General features: G+C 35.2%; 1 protein-coding gene across 1 annotated transcript in view; it reads right to left on the minus strand.

Annotated features, from left to right (window-relative positions):
* RpS17 (ribosomal protein S17) overlaps positions 1–16,543 on the minus strand; it is a 59,818-nt gene extending 43,275 nt beyond the window's left edge. Inside the window, exons 1-2 of the mRNA XM_090377127.1 lie at positions 16,482–16,543; positions 4,163–4,314 (exon numbers count right to left, since the gene is read on the minus strand). Coding sequence (XP_090233253.1) covers positions 4,163–4,314; positions 16,482–16,484 — 155 coding nt within the window. The 5' untranslated portion in view covers positions 16,485–16,543. The remainder of the gene's footprint in view (positions 1–4,162; positions 4,315–16,481) is intronic.
* Between the last annotated feature and the right edge of the window lie 1,712 nt (positions 16,544–18,255).

Here is an 18,255-nt window from a genome sequence, read left to right on the forward strand (position 1 = left end):
AACAAATTTAAAAAAATATATATATATAAAATAATAAAAAAAATACCATTATATTTTTTTTATTTTCTCAAAGTAACAACAGTTCTTTCTTTTCTTCTTATATTTATTTGTAAAGTGCTAATAAATACCGAATGTAGAAATAGTCAGTCAGTCAGTGTTTTTATTATTCGAAATGGAAACAGCATTTCTCTATTCGTTCTAAATATTTAGAAACTTCCAATTCGTTACATAAATTATGATATTCAAAATTTTGCCTACTGTAATGTACAGACATTGGGTATGCCCATCAGTTCCTTATTGTTTTCAATCTTGAAAAAAAAAAAAAATTAAATAAATAATCGTTATGACAACGAAGAAATAGTTTTGGAATATCTAAATTGAACTTTTCATTACTTCAGTTTCTAGATTTATACTTATTGTTTCTAAAAACATCACATTAAATTTTATTATCATTGAAAACAATAAGAAACTTTTTTAAAAAAAAGTTTTATTGTTTTGCTTTGTACAACAAATTGCAGCCTGCACGGTGCGTAAAATATGCATTACATTTTAAACGAAGACAGTAACTGATAACACCCGTCGATTCATATTTCCTCCCTTCTAATTAATCTCGGTTTTCCTTCTGCAGTTAACATTAAATGAAAATTAATTAACATGAAAAATGTATGTTGTATGATTTACATTACAAAGCTATACCTAAAAATCACTGATAATCATCCAAATTTAATCTGTTAATGGAAAATGTGATTCATCCCCCTGTCCACCAAGTCACGCGAGACAGTGGGGGTCCGCAAAAACGTATCAGAATTGGTTAGTGCTGACCCACCTGCTTGCTTAAATGAATTTTTATTTAAGCTCGCTGGTTGTCGACGCCACACATTCATTGCAACATGGACATTGACAGTCTCTTCTAAAATGTAACTGAAAGTTTCTAGATTCATTCTTAAATATATAAAAAATCTCTCTTCATGCTGTTTCAATTCTTTAAATAAATGGTGATATTCACCGAATTTTTTTCTATTGGAATTTAACGGGTGCACGCCTATTATTCGTCTATTCATTAAAAAAAAAAAAAAACGTTTTCCATGAGGACTGATTCTTCATCTGAAGAACTGGAACTCGACAAGTAAGACTACATTCTTCTCAATTCACACATGAAGACAGGATTATTTTCTGGCTTTGTTAACCACTTAAATTCTGTCGTTCCTAGCAAACTAGGATTGCTATTTGTAAATTTTCAACCAATCGCCAACATGGCTTGGAACGCAGTAACTTAATTGGGGACCAATCGAAAGTTAAAAACAATTATTAAGGGATTATGATGCTTGATTGTAAAAAACATGACTAACAACATTTTTTAATTTAGGTTTTTGAAAACTTCGAGTGCCTTCATCCAAATGCATATTAACAACGAAACAGCCTGTATATGATTACAGATGACATAAAAATTAATTACAACAGAAACTGACAATTACAATTAAAAAAAAAAAAAAATCACTATATATTTCTATAACAATTTGTCGATTTATGTATGCAGTGCGTTTCATAAATATATATAACTAGTGGTCAGGCGTGCGGGTGGATAAGCACACGTGCCTTGAGTGAGGGGGGGGGGTCGAAGCCCGTGACTGTTGAATACGGTGCTGTTTCTTGTATTCTGTGTATCTTGTAAACTCCTCTGACTGTTCGGTAGTCCCGGAGTATAAACAGAAAATTTATTTATTTATTTATTTAAATATATATATATATATATATATAATTATGAATAATAAAATTAAGTAGAGAAAATGGATTTGAATTTGAATAGCGATAAAATGAATTATCGATAATATGAATTATGGATCAGGGCCACTGCAAGAGCAAAGGTACCCTGCAACCATAATGTATATATAAAATTATTTTTAATGTTATGTGTAGAATGTAGTAGGTATAAATCTATAATTTAACTAATGCTAATAATGAAAATACCGTGTACCCTGGGAGCGATATATCTTGATTAAAGGGGGAAGAACGGAAAAGAAAAATATAACGTTATAAACAAAGTACGAATTTTGAAAAAATGTAAATTTTGAAAAGAACGACCAAGGTAGAAATAGCAGATTTTTGAAAAGAACGACCAAGGTAGAAATAGCATTGCAGTATCTTTCATAATTTCTGTGTCTTCTTCAGAGGTCATCCACCTAAATTACTACAGAAGTAAGAGTATTGCTGTTCTTTTTCATAATTTAGGTGGATGACCTCTGAAGAAGACACAGAAATTATGAAAGATACTACAATGCTATTTCTACCTTGGTCGTTCTTTTCAAAAATCTGCTATTTCTACCTTGGTCGTTCTTTTCAAAATTTACATTTTTTCAAAATTCGCACTTTGTTTATAACGTTACATTTTTCTTTTCCGTTCTTCCCCCTTTAATCAAAATATATCGCTCCCAGGGTACACGGTATTTTCATTATTAGCATTAGTTAAATTATAGATTTATACCTACTACATTCTACACATAACATTAAAAATAATTTTATATATATATATATATATATGTGAAATCTATTTTATATTAAATATATATGGTATGAGGTACAGAAGTATATAACTGGGTTAATATTTGTATTACGCTGGGTTTTTTTTTGTTTTGTTTTTTTTTATGAATATTTTGTGTGGCTGTATAATCGAAAATCGATATTAGATTATATGACCAAATTATGAATTTTAAGGAATTTTTCAGAGAAAAAGATGATAATTGGGCAAGAAAATAAATATATATTTCATTTCAATATATATATATACATATATATATGCTTATAATTGAATAATGTTTGAAATAATTAGAAACTGAATCTTACATTAAAAAGAGTAAAACATACTCTTTTTAATGTAAGATTCAAACAATTAAAGCTTACTGGTCTCAGGGAAGTACAGATGTCACTCAACTGTGTACGCGTTGTTCACACCTCTGATATTAATCTGGCCTTCAGGCAATTTTTAGAACTGCTGTTGCTGTAGAAAGCACGAATTCACGTGCTTTCTACAGCAACAGCAGTTCGTGCAACAGCACGAATACATCAGAGGCAGCAAAAAGCATTTTCCTCTACATGACGCTTGAGATATAAACTTAAATGAGAATAATGATAAAAAAATGGCATGGCAAGACAGAAGAGCGAAAATTGTGAAATTAAACATAATGATCAAACTAACAGGGAGGGAAGAGAATAAAATTATTCATTTTTCGATTTGTAGCTATGCTACCTCCTCTCATCTTTCCAGTTTTTTTTTTTTTTTTTTTCATTCTCCTCAACTGTTATTAATACATAACGCATATTTATGTGCAGTAACTTCTGAACACTTCGCAACTTGAGCGTTTTTTCCCCCTTCGATAAATTTTTAATTCTTCCCCTGCAGCAACATTATTCCCTTCCTCTTTCAATTATTTCAGCGCTCATTCCAACGAATATTTAATCGAATGTCCTGCAATGGGCATTAGTAAACAACCCACTCCCTCTCTTTTCCCCTAATTATTTATCTTTTGATAAGTTTTCACCTGAAAATTACGGGACACCCACTGAATTGCAAGAAGAGATAATCGAAAATTTTAGGGTAGCGGTTTTACCCGAGAGCTAAAGGGATTAACATTCCGCAATACAGTAGCGCCCGTAAAACCTACCCCAGTGAGAAGCTTTAGCTGCGTATCGCTGCTGGTTCCAAGTAAGCGGTCACCTGCGTTCTACGTGTGTAGAATGCACCATAGGCAATAATGGTGGCTAAGTAAACTGTTTGGAGAATTTCTGCACTCAACATAGGTGTGAAGCTAACATGTAAATAAAGACTAAGGTATTCACAACTGACTTGCTAATTAATTGCTGAATTTTTAACAGAAAGGTATGGTGAGATACAGATGAGTAAAAGACCTGTTTGAAAAGCTGCGTTTTTTTTTTTTTCAATGAAGAATCACCAGGACTTGCAAACAAGTTAATACCAAAATTCTTTTAGTAACAGTGCTATTTCCAAGTATACAGCAACTTTGGGAGAAGTTGACAAAAGCAGGCAGTGAATCAGAGCTAATCAAAGAACACTATGGCAGAGGCCAATAAAGGTGCTGCAAACCAACATCTAAGTTGTCTGGATTAACACACTTAAGTAATAAAAAGTACAATAAAATATACATACCCAGCAATTTTATTTCTCAATTTCTTACTGGGAATAATGGCAATTTCTTCACATATTCTTTTGTTGGTATGGAAATCAAGGGTGAGCCTTGTATAATATTTTTCAATGATCATCCGTGCTGCTTTTTTTACAGTCTTGGTTCTAACACGACCCTAAAGCAAAACACTGTCATTAGTAGGATATAATTAAAAGATCATTTATCACAAGTAACTTTATCCAACATAAAAGAATGTACACAGTACTGAGTGCCTTGACTGGTTTATGTCCATCACAACTAATTCATTTATAATGTGCCAACAAGATCTTATTTCTAGGAAGAAACAAAGCAAATAAGAGGAAAAAAATTTGTTCTCCAACATAATTAACCCATAATCTTCACTGGACCAGCCCAGCAGTATGGGCCAAGCTAACATTTTTGTCTACTGCTGGCTATTATTCTGTGGAGATTATGGGGATCAAGGCTAATGTATTATCTAAAAAAATAACAAATTACTCCTGCATGGCCACATGCATAACCTTCAAAAACTATAATTTCAAAACTCTAGCCTGTGCTGGGTCCTGAGGATGCCGAATTTATGATTATACTGTGTTTTATTTTGGTAGAACTCATTCTTTGGGATTGTGGGCATTTGTCTCTGGGTGAGGAATCGTGCATTCACCACCCCAGTGGTGGGTGTTGCTTTGGTCCTTTTTATTCTTTATCTTATTTTCTGATTAGTTTCACAGATAAGCACAGGGAAAAAAGGTGGGGGGGGGGGACAAAATTCAGTTATATTTCCCAACTCAACATTTATACTAAAAAAATTTACAGAGATAAAAATTAAGATTTTTCATTTGTTAATATAGAATTGTAATAATTTTTTTGTCGACTAAAATTTCCTTGGATCGGCCACTGCCCAGTGGAATTTGTATGAGTACTGGATGTGACCAATGCAAAAACAAATGAACAGCGCTACTCTATATTGATCATCTGTGGTGGGATAAGGTAACCAACCTTCTCAAGCACATTTGTTCATGTCAGTCAGTACATTTTACACCTATTCAATTGTTTACTAAACTCATCACCATAACTGCCAACTTTTAACATTCAAAAGCTGTAAGCATTGTATTCATAAGCAGGAGGAAAACAGGTCTTTTGTAATGAAAAGATATAAATAACAGAATTTCTGCAAAAAAAACAATATTTACCAAAAAAAAAAAAAAAAAAAAAAATTTTTTTTTTTTCAAAAGAGGCAGGTTTTGTTTAGTAAAGTCCACACTGCATTATTTGTTTATTCTGATTTGTCCTGAAAATTACAGTCTACAGAAGCTCAAGTCCCATGTCAACAAATACCTTCTTTCGTCTTTTCAACCTCCAACCCAAGCACGGTACTAAGTACTATAAGGTTCTAATACCTCTCATGTTGGGGGTTTACATAAAAAAAAAAAAAATTATAAATTAAATTTCACCGGAAAAACACATTTCATACTACTTTTAGTTATAGGTTTATTAAAAGTATCCTTTCAAATAGAAGCTCATCTGACTTTTTTCTGTCTATGGATTTCTGTTTGGATATTCTATTAGACATCAGATGATACTGATTATGAAAGAAATGCTAATACAGACTTCCTCTTGAGAAACGTTGAGTCAAAGTTTTGTTAACAACTGCACTGCTGTTCAGGCTTGGCTGTGAGAACACGATTTGAAATCTTCAACAGAAAGAACTGAATGTAAGTTTTTTTTTTTTTTTTTTTCACCCTCACATAGCATTCTATGTGAAGAATTGTTAAAATCCAAGAACAACTTAGAATAATTTGATATACTGTAAGATACATTAATTACTAATTTTGTCAGAATTTAAGAATTTTATTTGTTCTGATTGAAATCTATAAAACTGGTTGAGAAAAGTGAGTGATCACATCAATAGACACTTGGCGAGTTTGTTTTAGGTAGAGCACGGATTAGCGCTGTTAATGGGGGCAGTTTGGGCTACAAACAGAACTGTAGTGTCAGTTGGAGACTGTTCTGTTTACTTGTAAATAGAGAGGATGCTGCACTTGAGGGAATGACCAGAGTAAGAATAGACGCAGAAATCAAAGAGAACGTAATTAGAGTAAACACTTTAGGAATGTAGTGCGACTATTGCTTTTAGGGAGACTGCACATTAAGTAATGGTCTCCTAGGGGCACTTTCCCCTGCAAGATTATAGCAGAGAATAGAGAGGCTGACCCCAAAGTGCACTCTTACAAATTTAAAGGGGGGGGGGGGTTCACTTACCCCTTTCGTTATGCTTTACTTCAGTAAAGCATAACAAAAGGGGTAAGTGAACAAGGATTGTTAGAAATGTTCTAGAAGTCTCTAAACATCTAAATGTCCTCCGCTAAAAATAAAGGAGCCCGACCAACCAGAACGGTGCAGTCAACAGAAAGAGAACTGAATGAATTAGAAAGAGGATGCTGGAAGTGAAATTGACGGCAATAGGTCAGGAAAGGAGGGAGAAGGAGAAATACAGAGAGATATTTTGGGGTGTCGTTGGAAGAAAGTCCTGGTCCACTTCGGGAAGGTGTGGAAAGGGGGAGAAAAGAAAAAGTATAGTAGTTTTTGGTAAAGGAGTGTGGGAAGTGAAATGTACTTAGTGGGAAACTGCAGAAAGTCTGTGAAGGAAAAAGAATGCATAAAGAAATAGAGTGAGACGTGAGACAACGAAGAGCTTGAAAGATTTACTACGGAAGACCTTTCCAATACTATGTGCAGCTCCTTCTCCTTGGAAGGAGCTGCACATAGTATTGGAACCCTTTTTTTGATAGCTGTGTTAGGAAGGAGAAAGCCAAGTCAGTGATACACCGAAGCCTATAAGGAAGATAGCAGACTGAAGGAATCCAGGAGAAACCCTATCTAGGAAAGGAGGGAAGAGAAAATGAGAAGGAAAAGTAAGAGTAAATCCCCTGAAATTTTGATCCTTAATCTAATAGGTAATATACAGGACTGATAGGCTGATATGTGTAATTTAATATAGAATGAGAACAGCCGTACTTAGGAAGTGAGAAAGAGTGTTACCATTCTGTGATAAAGAAGCATATGGAGTTATGTTTGATGGTACTGTCTTTTAGAAGTAAGTGGAGAAACTACTCTTGTCAACAAACTACAGGGATCTGTGGATCAAAGGTCATGTATCAAAGTTTGTGTACAACAGTACATGGGGAAAGAGAGATTATAATGTAATTTTGTATATACATATAGTTATATGTTTAGAATATGAAACACTTTTATGAAACTGGTTGAAAGGGGTAACAATTTATTTTTAGTATTATGTATTTCTGTAGGAGGTGACAAAGAAATGATTGTATATGCCAGCCAACTTAATATTTGTGTTGCTCATATTTGGGATAGCTATAATTTTATGAGAAGGAAGGAATTATATGACAGCATTATAATTTTATAGTGTAGGAGGAAGAAGTGTGTGATTATATGTTTATGATGAATTAAGTGATTGTAATATTCATGAGATGTGCTGTGTAATAAACTTGTTATTTTTATAATATAAAAAATGTCTGATCATTAAGAGAAATACATATGGCTCTATAGAAAACTACCTAAGTACCTTGGAAAGGAAGGAGGAAATAAAAAAATCCTCATTACCTGGAATTTTCTGATAAAGGATAACATTGCAGTCAGGCAGTTTGTGGACCTTGGAGGGAAGAGAGGATCCCAGCTGTTGAATTTAAACTTACAACTGCCCCATTGTGGTTCCAAAGTAAGCTGGGGCTATTGGGTAGATATATATATACAAAGAAGTAAATAAAGAATTAAAATAAGAGAAAGACACGGTTCACACAATACAGTAGAGTCCCAATTATCCGAGGTAATGTGGACCAAGGGAACCTCGGATACTCAAAAACTTGAACTTTGGTGAATTATTATTAAATAAACTGGATTTGAATACATTAACGTGATATACACTATTTTCGGGTTAGACCTACTTATTGAACATATGACTGCAAGAAAAATGTACACTTACAGTCGTTAGCACTACACCTTAATATCATAAAAAAAATTCCTTAATGGGTTTGTTTCATAGAAGCTCCTCGCTTTTTAGCTGCTATATTTCGTAGGCACCTAAGTAACAAAAACATTTGTGGGTGTGGTAACCTCCTGCTGAACAATACAATATAAAGCTGACTCAATAGATTTAGACCTTCCGTGTGTCATTTCTGATTTGTAAACATCCTTGGCAGCACCTACTAAATTTCGAGTAGTAAAACCAATTTGTCACGATTTTATGAAACAAAAATGGCATCAGTTATTTTTGGGATAGAGTCTGACACTAACTCAGTTACTTTCCGGAAGTGATGCCATTTCCGTTCTTTTTGCCTTTCCGATGGTTCGACCAGCGCAAAGCATCGTGGGAAAGGCAAAAAGAATGGAGCCAGGAGAGATCGTGTAAAGGATTATGGGAGGTGATCTTTGATGTGCCCAGAGCTGGAATAAACCAGCTGGTTGCTGAAAAACGTTTGATTTGGGGTATACCACATGGGTGGTTTTGGGCTAACCATTGCCACCCGTGGCAGAAACCTTTTGGTAACCAGAGAAATGGATATCTTGCAAAATTTAAAGCAAAGCATTTAACCCCTTCATGGATTATCTTGAGATATCTCGTTTTTAGTTTTAAAAGTTATTTGGAACTACACTAAATATCTTGGGATACAATAATACCCAAGGCAAACAATAATACCTCCAAATTTAGGACTGAAACATATTTTCTTGGGCATTTATCTGGCTAAATTTGCATTAGCCAGGTAAATCCTGAGATTTCTCAGGATTTTCTTATGCCTGGCAGCTTACGACTGGCTTTCGTTTTACTTATATCGTACAGCAATATCAGAAAAATGCTTTCCCTAAAATGATTTCATAAATTGCTAATGGTGCACTATCGGGCATCCTTGCTCCAACTGCATAGATGTTGTTTAACTTTGTGATTTACTTTCTTTGTGTCACTGGGGGCACTGTTTTTTTTTTTTTTTTTATGAAAACCCCAAACACGAAAGGCAACCTATAGTACTTAGTACCGTGCATGGGTTGAAGGAGAAGTATGGGGGGAGGGGGATGCCGGAAACTTTGCTCTAGAGACTAAACATGGGTTTCACCACTTCAAGCCTCCAATAAGCAAAGTGGTGGTATTTCACCGGTTGATGAAAGTCATCCACTGTTGCTTCACCTGCTGCATTTTGAAGAAAGCAAAGTGTGATCTGATGCCTGAAAATGCATTAGGGTGCTTCGCTCACTGCATTAGTTCAGTTTTTTGATTGAATCCCTCATGAATAGTGTCATAACTAATCTGACCTCTTTTGACTAGCTGAAAATGAAAGTCTAGTAAAAAAATTCTGCTTCTTGCTTGAATTCCTCTCGAATATTCTGGTATGAGAGTATCCATGTATCAGTCAAAGAATTTTCAGCACCTGGGAATTGACAAGTTTTTGAAAAATTTTACCATTTTATTGACCCTATTTTCATATCAAATCACATTCTAGAAATAGCTTTATAGTCACATTCATGCTTGTTACTTATTTTTTAAATTTAACTAGAGATTTTGTTGGCTACTACTTAATATGCATACAACTTTTGTATCGGTGATTTGGCATGTATATTGCATCTTGTAACTATGTAATGTAACAGTAAACATTTCGAACATTCGAATCACATAGGTTGGTGGTGGTAGATAATTTTATTATCTATTATAATTAACTTATAACTTTACAAGCATAACAGTATAGCATAAACTTGATAATGTAATACATATAATCACTACATAACCAGGGCATAGCAGTTATCATTGCACTTAACTATATAGGCCTACTTAATACATGGCCTTTAACAAAAATAATTACTTATTTTTTGTTGCACCATTTTCAAACTTCATTTCTTTATTGCCAGATCCCTCACACTCTTTTCAGAAAGAGTAGTTGAGTTGGACATGCAGTTTGTTGATCGTTTGTCGATTTTCACATTACCTTACCAATCGTCTGTCGATTGGTAGGGTAATAATAGTGTAAATTGGTGCATAAAAATCATAAATTGGTCAAATAATCTACTATCGTCGATTTTCAATTAGGCAAATGATGATGATACATTCTATTTGTGTAATTTTGGGATTATACAGTCCACTTAATGCAACCAATGCATTGTTTTTATTTATTCTGTTGTATTGACCGAAGGTGCAACACACAGAATATTTACTGAAAATCCATTTTATGATGAGATTTTTTTTTTAAATTACAAAAAAACTAGGATGCAAGTGTAAAATCCATGAAGACGTCTGAGAACACCATAAAACAAGGACATGTCCTTGGAAAAGAGGGTGTATGGTAACCCTAAGCTTGAGGAACAGGGAAATGCCCTAGAAGGAATTTGGGGACTCATCAAGCTCAGTACCAACCTCAATGCCAGAGCTAGCACTTGCAAATTGGGCAATACAGCAGCAACACCCAAGGCAGAATGTGCTGGTCCCACAGAAGGTTGCTATTGTTGGTGACTTTATTGCAAGAGAAACAGGTAATACAGTGTGCAAAAAGGATAGGTGGAATAGAACCATGGTGTCTGACAGGGGGCAAAAGCTGATGAAGTTGTAGAGCAGATGTTATCTTTTAAGGGCACAAAAAGTGACACTGTTATTGTATATGTTGGTACTAATGACATTAAGAGTAGGAAATCTGAGGCATTATATAACAAGTACAGTCACGAGTTAGGGTTAAATCTGAAAGTGTCTGCAATTCTGCCCAGACAATAAAAGGGAGTACACAATGAGTGCCTTGTCAATCAATTTGGCCCTGGATAGATTATGCAAGGAACATGAGGTAGAATTTTTCACAGCATGGCCTGTGCTTATTACAGGAAAGACTGCTTCTACGGGGATGAGATGAAATTAAAAAAGGTGGAAAAATATTTCCTGATGTTACGAGGCAGTTAGGTGGGTTGGAAAACTGTTAGCTTGGGTGGGGGAGGGGTAGATACACAGAATAATAGATGCATCATTTGCCACTGTTAATACTAATATTAATACTAAAAGTGGCATAAAGTAATCTGACCGTTTTGAATAGCCAAATATGAAAGTTCAGAAAAAAAAAAAAAAAAACACCACTAACCTAAAGGACTATCATATACTAGATTATGGAACCCCTTTAGGTTAATGTGTTTATTCTTTTTTTTTTCTTTAATCTTTAGTATACAGTATGAGAAAAGCAGCCTATCGTGGCTGGCTATGATAGGCTGCTTTTCCAGTTTTGTGTGAATCATTGCAATTCCAACTGCAACCTCCACATTTCTTCTGCACTGAAATTAATTTCTTGTCTTGTAAAAACATGATAATACCATTCAATACAGTTCATGTTTTCTTGCTTCAGCCCCATGCATTCATGACACAAAAAAAAAAACAATCAAGAAGCAGGTACAGCAACATGTATAGTGCTTTATTGTATGCAGAGATAGTATGTCCGATTATGCACCCATGCCCATAAATTTGTCTTCTTTCAAAACTTTTGGATCAAGAACTGGTGACTGCTTGCTGTACTTCTCGATGTGGTAACTCTGAAGAGTATATATACAGCTTTTCTACACATTTCTAATCTCTTCTTTAAATAGATATGTCAAAGGTTTCTAGTGTTCTATTAGACAAGTTACACATTTAACCTAAGACAGCCAACATGTATGGAAATTCTTCAAAACTTTTTTTTTTTCCTTCAGCAGCATGCACCAGTTAAAATTTTTTAAATCAAGACAGCAGTATATGCTGACTGAATATTTGCCCACCTTCACAGCAAGGCACAGCTTCCATTTCAGGACATAAATTAAAAAGATTATACAGACAGCCTATTACCACCAACTTTTGGGCCTACCATAAGAGGTGGATTATCAACACTAATACCAGACAGGTTTTAATGGAATCTCACATGCTTTCAGGTTGTTCAGAAGATGTCCAACATACCCTGAAAAGAGGACCATTTTTCAAAGCTATCACTTACTCTTTTTTTCTATATGAATGTAATTTCATTAACAATGCCTGTTGTTTTTTACTTCTACAACCATATTTTTTTTTGCTAGTTCCCTATCAGGGAAATATATTTCTGAACAATTTACTTGCATGATTGACACAACTTAGACGATTATGTTGCATGACAAAAGATGCAAATAAACATTCGACACATAATATCATCACAATGAAATGTAACATCTATTTATGCAGTTCTTTCCATGCACTCCACACTGTATAAAAGTTATTCTTTCGCACGTCTAATAATGACACATTTCCTGCCGTGTGAAATGAAAAATCATATCTACATATACAAGGCAAACATTACCTTTTTCAGGTTTTACAATACCTGAAAAAGGGAAATGAAAATCTTGAAGTGAAATGAAACGCAATGAAAATCTTGTGTGTGTGTGTGTGTGTGTGTGTGTGTGTGTGTGTGTGTGTGTGTGTGTGTGTGTGTGTGTATCCTGAAATTTTATGTTGTATATCTCTGGAATCTTATTGAAAGATTGTTAATCAGCATTGCATCACAGATGAACTAACACACATTACAGTGAATTAAAGGCCTGACATAGCCGAGTGGTCAGGAGCATGAGTGCAGTAGCACAGTGTTTCTCAATCTTTTTACTCTCGTAGCACATTTTCCAAAGAAGAAAAATTTCACGGCACACCTACGTAGTCATAGAAGAAGAAGAAATTTCTAAATTAAATAAATAGAACGAAAAATAATATTAACAATTTTTTTATTTATACTTATATTATAAGTATACAAACAATTCTTACAACCAAAATAAAATATTCGGACAATGATGTTAAAATAAAAACAACGCTAGTTTTTTTTTAAGATTTCGCGGCACACTTAGAAAATTTTGCGGCACACCCTTTGAGAAACACTGCAGTAGCACATGCTCTTTGAGTGGACTGGGGTTCAAGCCCGTGACCGCTACACACGATCAACAATTGTATTGACTGATTTATTGTAAACTCCATTGACCTGGTGGTCATGCCAGAACATAAACAAGAACATTAAAATTATTATGGCACATTTCTACTTTAGAACAACACACCTAGAGGCCAATTTGTTAGCAAAAATAAGCAGAAATTCACAAAATTAAAACATAAAAATTAAACTTTTTTTTTTTTTGTGAAAAGAAAAGAACTCTTTATAATCCAGATTGTGGGTACACTTCATGAAGTAGCTTCTTTTGCTTGAATCTGTCCCGAATTACTGGTGTAAACTAACCTATATAAACTTTTTTCACTAGCTGAAAATGAAATTAAAAAACCCACACTTCTTTAGCTTGAACTGGTCCAGAATTTGGCCATGCCCACAATGCAGCGACAAGGTGTACTCGTAATCTGGAGCTCAGCCAACAAAAAATTAAGATCTCTTAGCAATAGTATGCTGATATTTTATGATAACCGGTTAGCTCTTCAACATGCTCATTTTAAGGGTCTACACTCTTAAAATGAATTCCAAGCTAATGATTCATCACCTAATTTTACAAGCAAAATATTTGCATAATCCTTAGTCAAAATTCCTGTAAATTGGAGGAGTGTCCCAGGACTCCCACAAACAGATGGTGATTAGGATGGATCATACATGATTAGGATGGATAATATAATTTAAAAATAAATAAGTAAATAGAAGTAGTCTTCGCACACAGAAGCATAACTAGGAATTCTGACACCTGTAGATAAATATGAAAACTGTATAATACAGTTAAATCTCATTAATACAAACTCGGTTTATACAAAGTACTTGTTTATATGAAGCACATACCATTCCCCTGCGAAAGGATATGTGAATATAGCGTGTTTATTACAAAATTAGGTTAATATGTATTACAAAGTTCTTTTTCACCCCACAAGACATAAATGTTATCATCTGGTATGTATAATACAAATCTTGGCAGAGGGATCCGATTATTTCCCCCGGCCACCTGGCTCCCTACTTCCTGAAGTAGGGGGTCAGGTGGCACTGACTGACTTGTTAGAAATAAGTTTTGTGTAAACAAAAGCAGTTTATGGTAGCTACAACATCATACACTCTGAAAAACATCTTTCTGAAGGATGAGATGTTAAATTAACAAAAGAATAAAAAGTTTTTCTAAGTTGTTTACATGCACTCCCTCACTCTCCACAGGTCAGTTGCAATCGTTACCCCAGTTCAAAGAGTTTTTTGCTATCGTATACAGCAATATATTTTTTGTGCCATTTTATCTGAGCTGATGTCTTTTGCGGAACTTCTCTTTAAATTAATTTAAAATTTGTTTATGTTAAATCTTATCTAGCAGTGTTATGGCGACAAAACGTAGATGGACAGAATTAAGCCTGGAAATTAAACTAAAAATTATACAAGATGTTGATAGGATGGAAAGAAGCAAAATGGACATTGCAAAGAAATACAACACCCCTTTACCTACTTTATCTACAATAGTGAAAAACCAAAAAAAGACTTGAAGTGCATGACACTAGAGCAGCGATGAAAAGCAGGAAACGAATTCATGGTGCAAAAGATGAGGAGCTTGAAACAAAACTTTTCGAGTGGTATCAACAAATGCACGCATCTAATTTGCCAATATCAGGTCCAATTTTGCAAGAAAAGGCAAATTATCTAACTCAGCAACATGGTACTAGTGACTTCAAATGCAACAGTGACTGGCTCCAAAAATTTAAAGACAGGAATAACTTGGTTTTGCAAAATGTTTATGGCGAGTCTGAATTAGTTGACAAAGAAAAAGACTATGGACTGGTTGTGTTCTGTACGGTCCATCCTTGAAAAATATGAGGCAAAGGATATTTTTAATCTTGACCAGACAGTTTTATTTTATAATTTGCTGCCAAACAAAATGCTTGCTGTTCGAGGAAAGTCTTGTCATGGTGGAAAATTAAGTAAAAAAAGACTTACTGTTCTGTTATGCTGCAATTCAGATGGCAGTACAAAACTATGCCCAGTTGTGATTGATAAGTTTCCCAAGCCAAGATGTTTTTAAGCAGTTAACCAACTTCCGCAATTATGAGGCCAACAGAAGTGCTTGGCTTACGGTCAAAATTTTCAGTCTTGGTTATCAAAATTGGACAGAAGAATGGGTTTAGAAAAAAAGGCACATTTCGATGATTCTAGACTGTTGTTACAGCACATTCTGCCGAGACACTTAAGTTGACAAATACATGGCTGTTGTTTTTACCTCCAATACCACCAGTTTAATGCAACGACTGTCGCAAGGCATTATTTATAACCTCAAGAGAGCATAAAGAGCCCAAGTGATAAGGTACTTGATCTGCAACATAGAAGGAGGGAACAATTTACAGCCAAACTGGAATGTCTTGGATGCTATCCGTAATCTTGTTATTTCTTGGGAAAGTATTAAGTATTACATCAAGTGTAATAATCATCAACTGCTTCAGAAGGAGTGGCTTTGGAGAGAACATCATTAAAAACACGGTCCAGCAGACGAATGAGATACAAAACAGTGAGGAATAGAGGAATTTGAAGGAGCATATGGATTTTGTTGGCGAATCCGAAGAGTTTGTGAAGGTGGATGATGAAGTTGCTGCAATGCCAACACCAGATGAGCTGCTGGGTACCAAACAAAACAATATTTTTGTTACCAGCGACAGTGAAAGTGAAGAAGCTCGCACACTGCCATCTAAAAAAGATGCCCAAATTGCATTGAACATAATAGAGAATGTGTTCGCCTGCAGTAACATTGATAAAGAAACAACTATGGCATTTGAAACGTCTGTGCTATAGTTAAAAATGCATATAGACCAAAAACTGTGCAGACAACATTGGATTCTTTCTTTAAATTAGATTAATTTATTAAAAAGTTAATGGTTTGTCATTAAGATTGTAATTCTTTTTACTGTGATACTAAAATATTGTAGGTATCAAAATATATACTATACAATATTTTCATTTCCGTTAATATTGCTTTTCTCTTAGTTTATCTTACAAATAAAAATCTTTAATATTAATGAGATTCCACTGTATTAAATTATTATCTATGAGATGGTACTTTTCCCAAGTATTTTTTATAGATTTTACCTATATAACGCACACTTTCTTTATTGTGCACGTACTTAATCACAAAATTAACAACTGTAATGAAAGCAGCACGGCCCAATATCACGAAAACGCTGCTTTCAGTAACAGACTACCAACATATATCGAAGGCTGTGATGAAAAAAAATACCTAGCAAAATCATTAAAAGTCAATTCCCCAATAACCTCACAACTAATATTCATAGGAATTTTAATTACTATAAAATGATTGAATATGATTTATAAAACAGATATAAATAACTCATACCATTCTAACAGATAACCACAACGATCAAAAGAAAAAACAATTCACTTCCACTAGCGACACCTACCTAAAGATTTCTGATTAGAATTAATAAATTTACGCATGCGCTAAGGATCGAGAAATTGCAGACCGCACATCCAGAGTAAATCGGATCAAATACTGTGTAGGTTAGATGATATGACGTTTTTGTATGTTTAGTCGAACCGAAGTAGAGTATATATTCTTATTATTATTGCTCTTATATTATTTCTCCCTAATTGGGGGTTCCACATCGTGACGGGTATTACTACCAAGTACACAGGTTGGTTGTTATGTTTGGTGTTACTATTGGTCGAGGAACACTCTGGCTATCCTACAAGTGTTCAGGACAGTGAATTTCTGGAGTTCCTTGTAGGTGCTCGCTGGGAGACCTATTGCTACTAGGCTGTTATGTAGGGTCTTTAGCACCATACCTGTGGTTGACACGATGATCGGGATGGTCTTTTCTTGTTACATATGCCACATCTCTTTGATTTCCTGTTTTAGGTTTCTGTACTTCCTGATTTTTTCTTCAAGGGTTTTCTGCAGGTCGCCAGTGTTGGGTACCGCTATGTCTATCACATAGTTAGCCTTTTCCTTCTTATCCACAAGGGTTATGTCCAGTATTTTGTGCGGGATTGTCCTATCCGTTATTATGGAGCAGTCCCAATACAGCTTGTAGATTGGGATCTGTAGTACTGATTGGGGTTCGTACTTGTAGTACGGTACGCTTTCTTCGATCAACTGGTATTTCCTTGCTAGTATTATCCTGATGTATTATCCTGGCTACCTGGTCGTGTCTATGAGTGTACTCAGTCTGGGTGATCACCTTCCATCCCGCGGTGATGTGTTGGATCATTTCTGAGGCCACGTGGCATCGTCGACATGTGTCACCGAACACTCCGGGATCCTTAACGATGTATATTCTACAGTTCCTGGTGTTGATTACCTGGTCTTGGATGGCGAACATTAATACTTCAGTCTCGGGGAAGAGCGTCCATGCATTGGAAGCAATTTTATCTATGTGATCGTGATGGGGATCATTGTAGTGTCTACCGTGGAGTGTCTTCTATGCCTATCGTTCTAGCTTCGTTTGTACCTTCTGTTTGAGGAAGGACTCCTCGCTTAGGTTGAGTGGGGTATGCCCCCATAAGTGGTATACTCCAGTGGGGTATAGTGCTGCTGTGTGTTTCTAGAAGTAATCCTTCAGATTAACTATCGCTGTCTTCTGTTGCTAATTAGATCTATTAGGCCCCTTCCTCCTTCTTCCCGGGCAATTGTCAGTCTCTCCATTACAGATTTCAGGTGGTGTTGGCGGCTCTTGGTCATCATTGTCCTTGTTTTTCTCATAATATCCTCCAACTCGGTGTTAGTCCAATCTATGATCCCAAAGGAGTATGTTAGAACTGGGACTGCATAGGTGTTTACGGCTCTAACTTTGCTCCCTCCGTTCAGCTTTGCTTTCAGCAGGCTTCAGAGTTTCTGATGGTATTTTTCGGTCAGGCAGGCCTTAATTAATTTCCTTGTGCTGTAACTGCTGAGCCTGCATTATACCCAAGTATTTGTAGGACTTTCCCTCTGCCATGGCTTCAATCACTTTACCAGTCTGCACCTGGTAGTTTCGGTTGACTAATTTTCCTTAGTGCAATCCGTGGGTCTTGCATTTGTCTAGACCAAATTCCATCCTAATATCATTGCTGAATTCTTCGGTGATCTGGAGTAGATGCTGGACGTGCTTCTCGGTGCCCGCGTAGAGCTT

This window comes from Mastigoproctus giganteus, chromosome 7 (assembly GCF_048544385.1).
Source record: "Mastigoproctus giganteus isolate SK-2022 chromosome 7, ASM4854438v1, whole genome shotgun sequence".
NCBI classification, from domain to species: domain Eukaryota; kingdom Metazoa; phylum Arthropoda; class Arachnida; order Uropygi; family Thelyphonidae; genus Mastigoproctus; species Mastigoproctus giganteus.